The sequence below is a fragment of the Onychostruthus taczanowskii genome, unplaced genomic scaffold (genome assembly GCF_017590055.1).
Source record: "Onychostruthus taczanowskii isolate IOZ18803 unplaced genomic scaffold, ASM1759005v1 scaffold61, whole genome shotgun sequence".
In the NCBI taxonomy this organism is placed as follows: Eukaryota; Metazoa; Chordata; class Aves; order Passeriformes; family Passeridae; genus Onychostruthus; species Onychostruthus taczanowskii.
Genome location: NW_024503790.1, coordinates 2584068 through 2597146, shown reverse-complemented (window position 1 = coordinate 2597146; position 13079 = coordinate 2584068). Strand labels below are relative to the sequence as shown.

The 13079-nt window shown below is 41.4% G+C and overlaps 1 protein-coding gene across 2 annotated transcripts in view; it reads right to left on the bottom strand.

The window, feature by feature from the left end:
• Window positions 1-4341: 4341 nt before the first annotated feature.
• The window catches only part of PRDM2 (PR/SET domain 2), a 54073-nt gene continuing 45335 nt past the window's right edge, over window positions 4342-13079 (bottom strand). For both annotated transcript variants that reach the window (XM_041419401.1, XM_041419403.1), the window contains 2 exons: window positions 12882-12992; window positions 4342-11996 (listed from right to left, as the gene is read on the bottom strand). In XM_041419401.1, coding sequence (XP_041275335.1) covers window positions 7627-11996; window positions 12882-12992 — 4481 coding nt within the window. In that variant the 3' untranslated portion in view covers window positions 4342-7626. The remainder of the gene's footprint in view (window positions 11997-12881; window positions 12993-13079) is intronic.

The window sequence follows — 13079 nt, the reverse complement described above, 5'->3', positions numbered from 1 at the left end:
CCTGCACATCTCATTACATAAAAAAGAAACCACAGAAAAAACTGTGTTTTGATTTGAAAAGGTAGATGAGGGACATACTGAATTTGCCATAATGAAGGGAGAATACACCTTCTAGTTCCAGTGACAGTGGAGTTTGAGTGTGAAATGCTTGAAAGGAGCTCAGTGATGTAAGAATTCATCTTCCCACCTCCTTCCACACTGCAATGCTGAGCAGAGATCTCGACACCTAAAGGAAACACTACATAAATTCCCCCACTGAGGCGTGTATATGGGGATGAGCACATCCTCTGCACTCCCAACAAAATCCCTTCCCTGAAAAAGCCCTTGCATTTACACAGGCATTGAACTCTGCTGAGCACTGCCTGAGCTGCAGAAGGAATCACAGACTCTGTGAGGTTGGAAAAGACCTCCAAGGCCATGGAGTCCAAGCTGTGACCCATCCCCACCCTGTCACCCAGCCCAGAGCCCTGAGTGCCACGTCCAGGCTTTTCCTGGACACCTCCAGGATGGGGATTCCACCAGGGCCCTGGGCAGCCTCTGGGACAGTCTGAGGCCACCTCCTCTTGTTCTGTCCCTTGTTCCCTGGGAGCAGAGCCCACCCCCCACCTGGCTGCACCCTCCTGCCGGGAATTTTAGAGACTGTCCCCCCTGAGTGTCTCCAGAGACACTTTGCTCCATGCTGAGCTCGCTGCCCCCAGCTCCCTCAGCTGGAAACAAGGCAGGCTTTGCTGAAACAGGCCCAGATGTGAGATTGTTACTCTTATTTTTTGACTGACACAGGGCATTGAGTGGTGCAAGTCACAGTTTTGCTGCTCACCTGCTGTGAGCCAGGCCACCCTGAATGACAACGCTGAGCTTTGTATTTCAGAGAAACGGAACATCACCCACTGAATAACCAAAGCATTTCTCACAACCCTCTGGCAGTTTCTGGGAGTGCTGTCATCCAAAACATGACTCAGAGACCCCGTTTGGCTCATGAAACATAAAAGTCTTAAAAAATTAAACAGATATATATACACACAAACAAAGTGCATGTTGCTGATTACATTATGTTTCACTAACCACTGGAGCTTTGAATAAATTAGGAAAATGAAGCAGCCACCTATCTCTTAAGAAAAAGCCTCCCTCCAACTTGATGTCTGCTCAAGCTTGAGTTTCAGTTTTACTGCCTTGTATCTGAAAAAACCAGAAAGCAGGATTTCAGTGCTCTTTTCCCAACGAATGTTCTAAAAGTATGATCTACCAAAACCATTTGTAAAGACTTACTAAGAGAAGGTGCAGCAAAATGAGAATGGAAAGTGATGAATTATGTGTGGGAAGCAGCACTCAGGTGACTCGGTGGCTTCCTCTTTACTGAGGAGGAGGGTCAGAGGAAGGCAGTGGCTGCAGCGTGGGGCAGAGGCAGCACAGGACTCCTGCTCCTGTGTTCTGTCAGTAATCTTCTGTTAGACACTGGATGCCTTACACCCCTCCCCACTCTAACAATCTGCATGCATTTTAAACATTTTAAACATCTAACTCTTGCTTGACTAACTGATGGGCACAAAGAAGCACCAACTCCTGCTGCAGTCTGTTACCTTGGTATTTATTTCATTCAAAAAATATCGTAAGACATTTCTACTTAAATTAAAGATCCCAAACAAAGCTTAGGAAGTAACAGCAACTCATTCATACACATGCAAAAAAGATCCTTCTTTAATAACATTCAGTTCCCACTCCCTCATTTGATGTGTACAATGGACTATTAACTGTACACTTATACCATGCCTTATTTAAGAGTATTTTATTTGCATCTTGCTATGAAATAGATATATTTTCCTCACCATTCTGCTCTTGCAAAGTACTGGAAGGTACATCCTTTTTTCCACTAGAAAGCTGCTATTTTTTAGTTTAATTAAATAGATGTGGAAGTTCACCCCTCTCTCATCACAGACTTACCACAAAAGCTCAGCTCCAAACCAGCATGTGTTTGTTCAAAATCTATTGTTTAGCTCCTTTTCATCAGGAGCAGGACTACATCATCATGTGACTCACGCAGATCACATTCAGTAAATAAAAGCCAGAATTAGTATGTAGGGTCTTCTAAGTTCTCTTTTTAAGGTCATTCACAAGCTATTTGTCTGTCTCTAGCAATTCAGCTCCTTGGCTAAACCCAACTCCAGTAAAAACCTGGAGCTGAGCCCGTAATTTTGGAAATGAAGTCACAAACCACAGTAAATGAATGCTATTCCTATTTGCATTCAATATTGAACATTTAGACATCAAACTCTATGACATCTCCCCAAAGAAAATCATCAGGAACCAAACTAGAATTTGAAATAAGAGCCTTGCAAGACAAAATGCTGACAAACCAGAGAACCAGAACCACCCCAGCCTGAATCCCCTTGGGCAGCTCCCACCAGGAGTGAGGGCCTGGCTGCATCCCCTGCACTGGCTCGAGCACCTAGCACTGAACACAGCCCAGACAGCTGCTGCCACAAGGTGGTTCCCATGCCTTCCAGCAAAGTGGAAAATGGAAAACAAAAAAAGGTAAACACAAGCTGTCAGATCTCCCTCTCCACAACAACTCCAGCATCGCTGTTTTTATTAAACCGACACTCATTTGATCTCGCCCAGCGTGTCACTTGGTCTCTGTAAACAGGACAAGTTAAATTGTTTTCATTGCCTGTCTGGATGCATTTCAAGACGTGTCAGCACTCTGTGGGCTATGTTACAGCTTTATTGTTGCTTCAGATCATACAGAGGCGGCTATAAAAGCCAGAGAAATTCAATTATGCAGATGAGATGCAATAGCAATAGTAACTATGAAAGCTGCACATTTCTATTTGTGATGAGTCACCTATTTAGGACTGAAACTCTTTGATGATCATCTCTCATTTGGAGATCTTCATCACCCAGCATTTCTCTGATCAATTGGTGAACAGAGGTGAACATCTCAGTGTGGCACATCCTTGGGACCCAACAGGATTTAACAGCACAGGAACCACACATAAAATGGCAAGAGGATTTCTGCCACGGTGTTAAAGAATGAGGCTGGTTTACTCACCATCAGCTCACTGCTAGACATGGCTAATAAATCCTTACAAGGTGACTGAAATACCCAGACTGCAGCAAGAGCAAACACCAAGTGGTATCTCCTTTGTCAGTAAAAGATTGGAAAGAATGATCAAGTTTATGTCCCATCCTCTGCAATCCCAAGACTGTAAATCTTCACTTTTTTCATGTTTCCTTTTTCTTATAAAACCTCCAAATACAACACTGGGTATGTACAACAGTGTTTTCCCAGTAAAACCTAATCAAGACTGAAAACCTCCACTGTGGCTTCCTCCCAGCTCCTTGGTGTAACTGCTGTTTAAGTACACTAAGGATTCACCTCTTCCATTGTGGTGCAAATCCCAAACTGCAGTGAGTGCAAAACCACTCCATGAACAATGCTGGAACCTCTGCATTATTCCATCAGATCTTCCCCCGTCAGTTAAAATTCAGGGAAAATGTTGTTATAGACATTCAAGGAACGACATCCCACATGAAAAAATAAACTGGGAGTTCTTACCAAAAAGTCTTATTCAGACAGAAGCATTAATTTGAATAGACAACTACATAAACCAGTAAATTACTAGTGGATTAGTTGGGAGCATGTGAAGGAACTGACTGCTGTTTAGCCTTATCAATGTTACATTATTCCACCCCGCTGCCACACTAATATGGACACAGATGCTTCCAGCTCCCTGCAAGAGGCAGAACACACATCTTGGTGGTGGAATACAACATTCCAAAATTCTCTAGAGCCAAAAAAACCTTTGCATGTATTTTTCTTATTGGACTATTTAACAAGTTTAAAGCATATAAAACCAGAAAACTGTTATATCAGAAAAACAGAAAACTATAGTATCAGAAATTGAAATAATGTATGCAATTTTCATTTAAATAGTTTTAAATTTATTAGCTGTGTCCACAATCAAAACTTAAAATCCTCAAGCTAAGTCAGAAGTGGCCAATTGGAATAAATCCATGTCACTGAAACCAGGGGGGACACAACTGAAGGATACCAGCACATTTAACTCCTCCTAGATGAACACTGGTTTATCTTTCTTGGCTCATCCGCTTTCCACACAAAAGGCAAGCTTCCCGCAAGTTTTTAAAAAGTTCACTTTATTGTTTTAGAAAATGTGTCATGGTAGTTCCATCTGGTTGGTCACCGAGTGCTTGCAACACCACGGACTGGAACTTAGAGCACAGGATGGACAGCACGTGGAGGAGGAAAACCCCTCTTCACTTCTTACCTGCATTTACAGCCCTCCAGCAAGGCCACAGCATTCAAAAGCAAGGACAACCCCACTGTTATGTCAAATTGCAATTTTTAATGTTTTCATTAGAATAATCTTTATATCACTCTCCAATAGAAGAAACAATATACCTAACAGCAAACTTTAATACAGGAACATGCTCCAAGATTAACAACCCAAAATGAAAACAAAATGAAATTAATGTAAAATGTAAATCACATATAGTACAATTGAAGTGTCCAAAACAATTTAAATAATTTTAAATATTTTATTTTCTTAAACTTGCTACAAATGCTTTATACAATATTTCAACATAAAGTCCCCATAACAGAAATGTAACAAAATGGGAATGATAGTGAAAGTGAAAGTTAAAGTGGCACAAATTCACCAAACAAGTATTAAACTACAAATTTTAAAGAGGTAGATTACTTTTTAAGAACAAAAAATAAAAGGGGTGTCTGTATAAAGAAACTAGTCACTTTCCATCCATCCTGTCATTAACTGTGAAAGTTCTATGAACACGTGACAAACAGTACTTCCATAAAAAGCTGTTATAACAATAGACCAATTCATTGTCTTAAATTAGAGGTGTACAACCTTTTAGAATAATTATATATCTCATTTTCAAAATATGCAGGTCTGTAGCCCTGCTCTAGCCTTATCCATAAAAAGATACACTGCATCCATTATATATCTGGTGTTTAGAAATTCATCACTGCTATATAAAGTTTTATTTGCATGTGTAAATAAGAATTGGAAAATCCATAAAACATCCAAATCAGGGTTTTTGTTTCCACTGTATACTGGACATCTAAAAGACTCAGAAAGTGGGAAGAAGGTGAGAAGGTAATTCTGCTGTGCTAGGTTGGCCTCTACCAACTCATTTAGACAAAAGGATTTAAGAGACCTAATACATGACAAAAATACTTGGAGTGCAGCAATTGTTGGCCCTGAATCTACACTGATTTCTGGACAGGCTGAAGGAACCTGCTTTGCCAAGCACAGAAACTGAACTGCCCAACACCATCCACAGAGGTGCAGGCAAAATCAAGAGCGAAAGATTTGGTTCAGTTAATCCCACTACTTCTTCTGATGATATCCTGTGGGGTTTCATTTGTGTTTAACAGTACCCTTTGCTTTAATCTGAATCATCCCACGTGCATCAAGCACAGAGTAAGAAAATCTAGGCCTGACACTGAGCACGAGCAAGAAGCCTGCAGGCAATTTTATGGCTGTGACTCAGCTTCTGGGAGTTTTGCAAGCTTGGATTTCACATCCCTTGGTGTAGTGCGTATCCTAAGACGAGCATGCAACAGCTCTACCATGGCATTAAAGAATTTTTTTTTATTTTGTTTTTACAGGAGATTCCTAGAAAATAGAAATTAAAAAAAAACACCAAACAAACCCAAAACAAAAACTGAAGATAAATGACAAAACAATTTGTGAACAAGTATGTTTACACAGAAAAACTGAAAGGTGAAAAACAAGTTGGCAGACAAATATACATGAAGCAAGTCTTGAAAAAATATTAAAATTTCCTGGAAAAAAAATCAAAACCCAACAGTGCCTACATAGAGTAGAATCAAAGTTAAACTGTGCTGATATTAGTGTATGAAGGTAGAAAAATTCTTCATACTGTATAACTGATATAAAAAGAATTTGAGTAGACAGTCTAGATTTATGAAAGTTACTTCAGAGACAAAAAGAATTCCCTGGTGTAACCACTCATTAAACCATAGACTCCAAGCAGCCAAAGCAAACCAACGGTGTTTGAGCCAGCCAAGGAAACCTTGCCCCAGGTCAATTGTTATTTCCCCAAACACTACTAAACAATTCCCATATGTACCCATTTCCAAGTACTTGGTTATTTGCCTAAGGTCAAATGAGTAATTTAGATGGAAAGAAGTGGTGTTTTGGCTCCTTATTCTACTGATCTGTTCTGGCATCATTTAAATACAGTTTCACTAAGAGAGCAGCTGATGAGAATTAACATGAAGATGTTTATGTCCCAAGGGAACAGGCCTGGTAGACATTTCTTGTTCCTAAAAGGCATTTTTACACCATTAGTCTCCAAATTCCAATAACATTTTTCTCCTTCAACATATCCTAATTTGGGTGTGGATTATTTTAAGTTGAATTCCCCTCCGGCACTTGGGAATAATTCTGCTATATTGAACACCTTTAGTACCAAGTATTTCCTCACTACGTGCACCTCGGAGATCTTCACTGTAAGACACACAAGCTGTGAACAGTTTGGATTTTGACAATGAACAGATCCTGCTCTACTTGTTCTGACAGAGGCTGCCAGTTCCTCCCCCTCCTCCTCTAGCAAAGACTTCGATTAAAAAACCCTACCCTTGGCCCTAAATCTGGTGTTAATCACAGCCAGGCGCTGCAATTACCACCCCCAAAAGAACTCTTAATTACCAGTGAGCTTTGTGAAAGTTCCTCAGCAACTCAGATGCCTGTTTCCAAAAAAAACAGGGCAGGAGCAAGGTAACAAAGGTTATAAACACTGTGCAAAATATACTATTGATTTGAGAGACTACATGAAGACGTAAATCGGGACTCAGGCACGTAGATTAAGATTTTTATTTATTTATTGAAGGATTACCCTTTCTTGTGATTAAAATGCTTCTTCTCAAAAAGAAATAGAACTTTAATTATAAAGTTTTATAGTGAAACATAAAAAGCATGATACTTCTAACAAATTTACATGTTCATGTAACTTTTCTTACATGTCTATTTCCCTTATATTAAGTATTTTATGATCTCAGTCCGTATGCACATACATTTTTGAAGTATTTGGTCATGGTCTGTTTCTTTCATATATATATATATATATGCAGAGAATGCTTTTTATTACAAACCAAAGCAAGTTATTTTAGTGAGTAAAGAATGCAGTCATGTTTTTTAACTTAGTGAACCACCATAAATAAATCTAGAATGCTTCTGGGCTACCTTAGATGTCAGATACCAAATACAAGGTCAGTGTCTCCAATAACATTGAGTTTAATGACATTAAGTTTATTTGCACTCAGGTATTGACATTTTTTTTTCCAGAGTTTTCAACTCAGTTTATAATTAAAGACATTCTCTATACAAACCGTGTATAATTTCATGACATGACAAAATGCATCAAGTATGTACATCATACCTCAGCATCAGTAAGCTGCTCATCCATGTTTTAGGAAATGCAACTTCTTTTTTTTATTTAAGCATGAGAAACTCAAAAAAAAAAGACCACAAAAAAAAAATGACAAAGGAAAAAAAAAAAAAGACCAGCAAGCAAAACAGCAAGCAATGTGTTCCTGGGTTGTTTCAACTTCAAATTAAATGCTTACCTGAAATCTTTCAGTTCTTGCTTTGTACTGCTTTCATCTCTTTTGTTTTCTGCTGCTTCTGCATTTGCTGCCTGCTGCAGACTCCGTGTGATTGGTCCTCCAATCCTCTCTCTAGATTTTACACTGAACCTGTCTGCCTTTTTCTTACTCGCCACAGCAGATTTACTTGGCAAAACAGCTTTATTATTCCTTTGTATTCTGACGTGCAATTTCCGGGCCGCTTTGCTGGAGATTCCAGAGGAATTGTTCTTAGAAACCACCTTAGTTTTTTTCCCATCAACATGGGACATTTTAGACACTCTTACAGGACTAGAGTTCCTCAAGGATGAAGATGAATTTGGCTTTTTAGATCGCATGGAAGGTACAAATTTAACGTTTTGTTTGGACTTGAAGGAGGCAGAGGGGAGCTGGAGCTGTGCAGGTCCTGAGGTTCGCGCTCTCGTCTTGCCCAGATGAGGCTGAGTGCTCTGCATTTTGATTTCTGCATCCGCTGTTCGCCTGCGCTGGTTGCTGCCTTTGTCACTGTTTGCAGGTGAAGAAGCTGCACTTTTTTTGGAAGAATTCTTTTTGGAGGAGGGAGAGATGGGTTTTTTGGGGCAGCTGTATGATGCGTGTTTGTTCAAACTCCCAATGTAAGTGAACTCTCTGTTACAGTAGGGGCAGATGTGAGAGTCTGTCTCAGATGGGTTATTTTTCAGTTCTGCCTTCTGCTGGGCAGATTTCTTTTTTTGCAGGATAGCTTTCTGTACAAGCTGGTTTTTCTTTTTCAATGCACTTATTTTTAGTTTATTGGAGGACATTTTGCTAATCTCCACATTGAAATTGAGTCTTTTAGGCTGACCCATTCGTCTGAAGGCGTTCTTCCCAGGCCCAGCAATAACCACCATGCCATTCTTAGGCTGCACTGTCTGTTTGAGGGGTACTGGATTTTTTTTAGGTGTGTATCTCTTTTTATCACTAGCAGATGCACAGGCCAGTATGTGTTTGTGTAACTCAGGCATGTTATCAACACTTTTTCCACATTTCGTGCATCGAATGGCAGTAGTAAAAGTCTGTGGGATATTATGGGTTGTGAAGTTTGTTGCAGTAACTCCAATACCCATGGGATTACGATGGTGATACTGGAACGGAGGTGGTTTAAAGCTTGGGTAGTGTTGATTGAGGCCCATACGGACATCTGGATCTTTAGATTTCACTCCAGAAGCCATTATTTTTATAGTAGTATAAAGCTCTTCAGAAGAATCATTCAGATCTTCATCTTCCTCCTCTTTTGAAGGTTCCAAAGAATCTTCTGGCAGGTTCTGCATGTGCTCTGCGTTTGCCTTACTGGGGTCAGTAAAATTCTGGGGTCTCAAAGTCCCACTTTCAAACTCATGATGTGTGCACTCTTTGTCTGGATGGAGATCCCGTTGATGCTGTTGCAAATTGCACAAAAAAGCAAATTCCTTTTTACACACTGAACAAACAAAGATATTCCCTACTCCATGAAGCAGAAAGCGATGTTCTGACAAGTCTGTTTTATCCCTAAAAAGCTGTACACAGAATTCACATTTGAAGGGCCATTCTTCAGCATGAATGGATAAATGCTTGGTTAGGTCTTTAATGGAAAGAAAAGGTGATTCGCAGACATTGCACACAAAGCTCTTGTTGAACGTTTCCTGCACTACTCCTGATTCACCTGAAGTATGAGGCTCTTCTCTCGCTTTCTGCTGCTCGCTTTCAGCTTCTTCCTGTTTGATTATTGGGAGAGAACTTTCAAGGTTATCAGCAGAGGAAACAACAGAAGAAACTACAGAAAGAGGAGGTGGAGATGGAGACGATGAGGAGGAAGAGGATGAGAAAGAGGAGGAAGAGGAGGGGGAAGATGAGGAAGACAGTGTAGGGGGGCCAGGCGAAGCAGCAGAAATAAGAGGTTCAACAGAAGGGACAGGGGATGGAGAAGGAGAAACCGTAGGTGAAAGAACTGGTAGTGGGGACTGGGTAGTAGTGTTGGAGAGCGGCGAGGGACAGGAGGAAGTGTTAGTGGCACTGGCAGAGACATCTGGAATCGGTAAGGGCATGGTCGGGAGCAGTGGGGGCGGTGACGTGGCCACCGTTAACACGGGCAGGCAGGGCGGCGGGGAGGGAGGGTTGGTGGGCGTTAACAACGGAGGCAGCTGGCACACGGCAGGTGCAGCAGACGCCTGTGGCACAGGGGAAGCGGAGGAGCTCAGGGGCTGGGTGTCAGTGGAAGGCGAGGCCGAGAGAGCGGGATCCGCGTCGGGCTCGGCCCGCGGCTCCGGGGCCTTGCTGGGGCTGGCGCTGTCCGTGCCCGGCGCGCTGTCTGCGGCTGCATCCGTCCCGTTGTACTCGTTCAGCAGAACCTTCTGCAGCATGCAAGTGGTGGGTTTCTTCTTCTTAACACCACTACACGTTGGATGTGTGGAATTTTCTTTGTACTCCCTAATTTCAGCATCGCTGCAAGGCTTCTTATGCACACTCAGATCTAAAACAGATTCCCAGGGAACCTGAGTCTTGCTTTTGACATCAGACCTTTGTTTCATACCGCTGGATAAATCCAGTGGCTGTTGGTTGCACACGTTGCCAAAAGTTGGAGCTGCTGTCCAGTCTTTTGATATTTTATATTCTTCAAAGCAATGAGGGCTCAAAGTCTCTTTGTCCTCCCTTCCAGTCAAGCTCCAAGCAGGTGAGTTGCTGTGGCTTTCTAACTTTGGCATTTTTGAACTCCGAATATTATCATTCCACACGGTTTTTCCCTCAGCTGATTTGACAAAGTCTCGAAGCACTGGACTGTGCTGTGGAGAACTGGGAGGAGAGCTGGTCCTTCTTTTAAACCTGCTGGATACTGGAGGCAAAACAGATGATGATGTAACAGAAGGTCCTATTTTAGGGATTTCACTTGATGGAGTTATCTTCTTATTGTCCTGTGTCTGAAGAAGCTGCTTTAATTTTGATGACAAATAAACCCCTTTTTCTTTATGAAAAGGTATGCTTTCTGTTGAAATGCTAAGAGGAAGATTTAAAGAACTAGTAGGAGTTATAGGTTCTGGGTCTATTTCAGTTTTTATTTTTGGTACAAGAGGAGGGCTGGCAGTTCTTCTCTTTTTGGATTCACTGCTCCCACTGCTAGAGGGTTCCTTAGGAGGTTCATTCACATGTGTTTGTGTAACCTTTAAATTCGTGGAAATTTCCACTGTGACCGGACTGATGATACAATTCAATCCATACAAGTCTGCAGAGTTGGACTCCATCTGAATCACGTCACAATTGCTAGTGCTGCTGTTGGACTGAATTTTACCATCAATGTAGTAATTTAAATTCTCTGAGATATTGCTGGATATATCCATAAGATAGACATCATCTCCTTCACCTTCCTCCTCTATTTCTGTGCTCGCTATGTACACACTCTGGACTGCTGGGGCTGGCTCTGTTGGGAGAGGTGGCTCTTCAGTAAAGAACCCTTTTCTTCTGACACCTTTGGGAATAAGATGACGCTCGTGAACCCTACGCTGATGCCTCCTCATGTTGGTGTGAGTACCAAAAACCTTTTTGCAGTATTTGCATGGATGCAATTCTTTGGGCTCCTTATTTTCCTCAGCAAACGCGGAGTTTGACATTTCCTGGGAAACTTTCTCAGAATCCAAGACAACAGAGTCTTGCACAAGACTGGGAACATTCAGGTCATCTTTAAGACCATCATCCACAATCACTTGGTTATCAGCAACATTATCCAAGTGTTGTGATGATGTCAGTGTCAGGAATGGTTTCCTTTTCGGCCCAGCCTCGTGGCGTCGCTCGTGCCTCCTCCTGTTGATTTGAGTGCCAAAGGCTTTCCCGCAGTACCGGCACTTGAACGCGTGGCTCAGGGTGGATATATGGATGTGCATGTGGCGCTCCAGTCCCTGCTTTGTTGTAAACTTCCTCTCACAATGCTGGCAAGGAAACATGAATGTTTCCTGAACATCACCGTTGGATTCCCCCTCTGCTTTTGGAATTTTCACCACGAGTTTTTTCTTTGGAGAGCTTTCTGGAGATTCCTCTGACGTACTCTTTTGTTCTTCCATGGAGTCCAACTTTTCTTCACATATCAAAGGCATTTCAGCATTTTCTTTAGGCATATTGGTATCTTCTAACTCCTCTTCATCTTCCTCTTCTTCATCCTCCTCTTCATCATCATCTAAATCATCTGATGCACAGTTTATTGCTTCTTCTTGTTTGTCTTCAGTTACCACTTGTGTTTCGTTGGTTGGACTGGGGACCATCAGCTTTGGAAGTACATCTTGATTTACCATTTCCTGAATCACAGCTGTTTGTTCCAGAGAAAGCACAGCAGAAACAGAAGGCGTTTCATCTTCCTCTTTATGACCTGGAACACCAGAGTGCAATAAAGAAAAGCATGAGATATTTTTACCAAACACTTCAGGATATGCTACACCTTTTTTTCCTTTTTTCTTCTAGCACAGCATATCCAGTGTTCCTGACCGAAGACAATATCACCACTTTTGATGTATTTACTTGTGTGGATGGGTGTTTTCCTGCATTCAAGTCCTACCTATCTGTTGTCAGGTATATCCATTGCTGAAGAAAAGAAGGCCAACTTGGATGGGGCTCTGAGCAACCTTGCCTAGTGAAAGGTGTCCCTGCCCATGGCAGGGGGTTGGAAGAAGACAAGCTTTAAGGTCCCTTCCAACACAAAATATTCTGAGATTCTGCAATGACTCCAGGAAAACTCCTTTGCTGCCAATCCCCACAATGTTGTCTAAGTGGGTACATTATAGAGCAAAAAATCCTTCTCCATTCCTCAGCTGGGCCATAAGACACCTGAACAGTGGTGCACATGTTCTGCAAGCAGAAGGGACAACAGAGGGAAGGAATGGAAGAGTTATGGATCAAAAGAATTAATACTGTATTTTTCCCCCTTGGTACTGACTTTGTTAATTAGCAATAAATAATGACCATGAAACTAAGCTCCAAAGACACTAGAATAAGGATTTTGCTCTGCTATTATCTTGTAAGGAGTTTGGGTCTATGTCTCAGTTTTGCAGAACATTAGTTTCTCCTGTGGTCAGAGTTGTACATTTAATGACATGTTTCTAATAGCCAAGTTCCTAACTAGTAAAACAATTGGGGTAAATGATACAAACATGTTCACTTTGCATGTAAGATAACCTGCTAATGTACTAAACATGACAAGCATCCTTTGATTCAAAAAGACAAATAGAAGGAAAAAATAAGACACTTGAGAACTCACCTTCTTTAGAATCCCTCATATCTGCAGAAGTGGAATCCAAATCAGTCTTTTTCTGTTTCGTATCTGCTGCCTTCTTTCCCTTGTTTTTACCTTCCTGAGTCTTCTTCTTTCCTAGTGGGAAAAAAGCATTTATTATTCATGCTTAACAATTTTTATTTGTCATATATGAGTGGCAGATTTAAACCCTCAGCTTTGGAG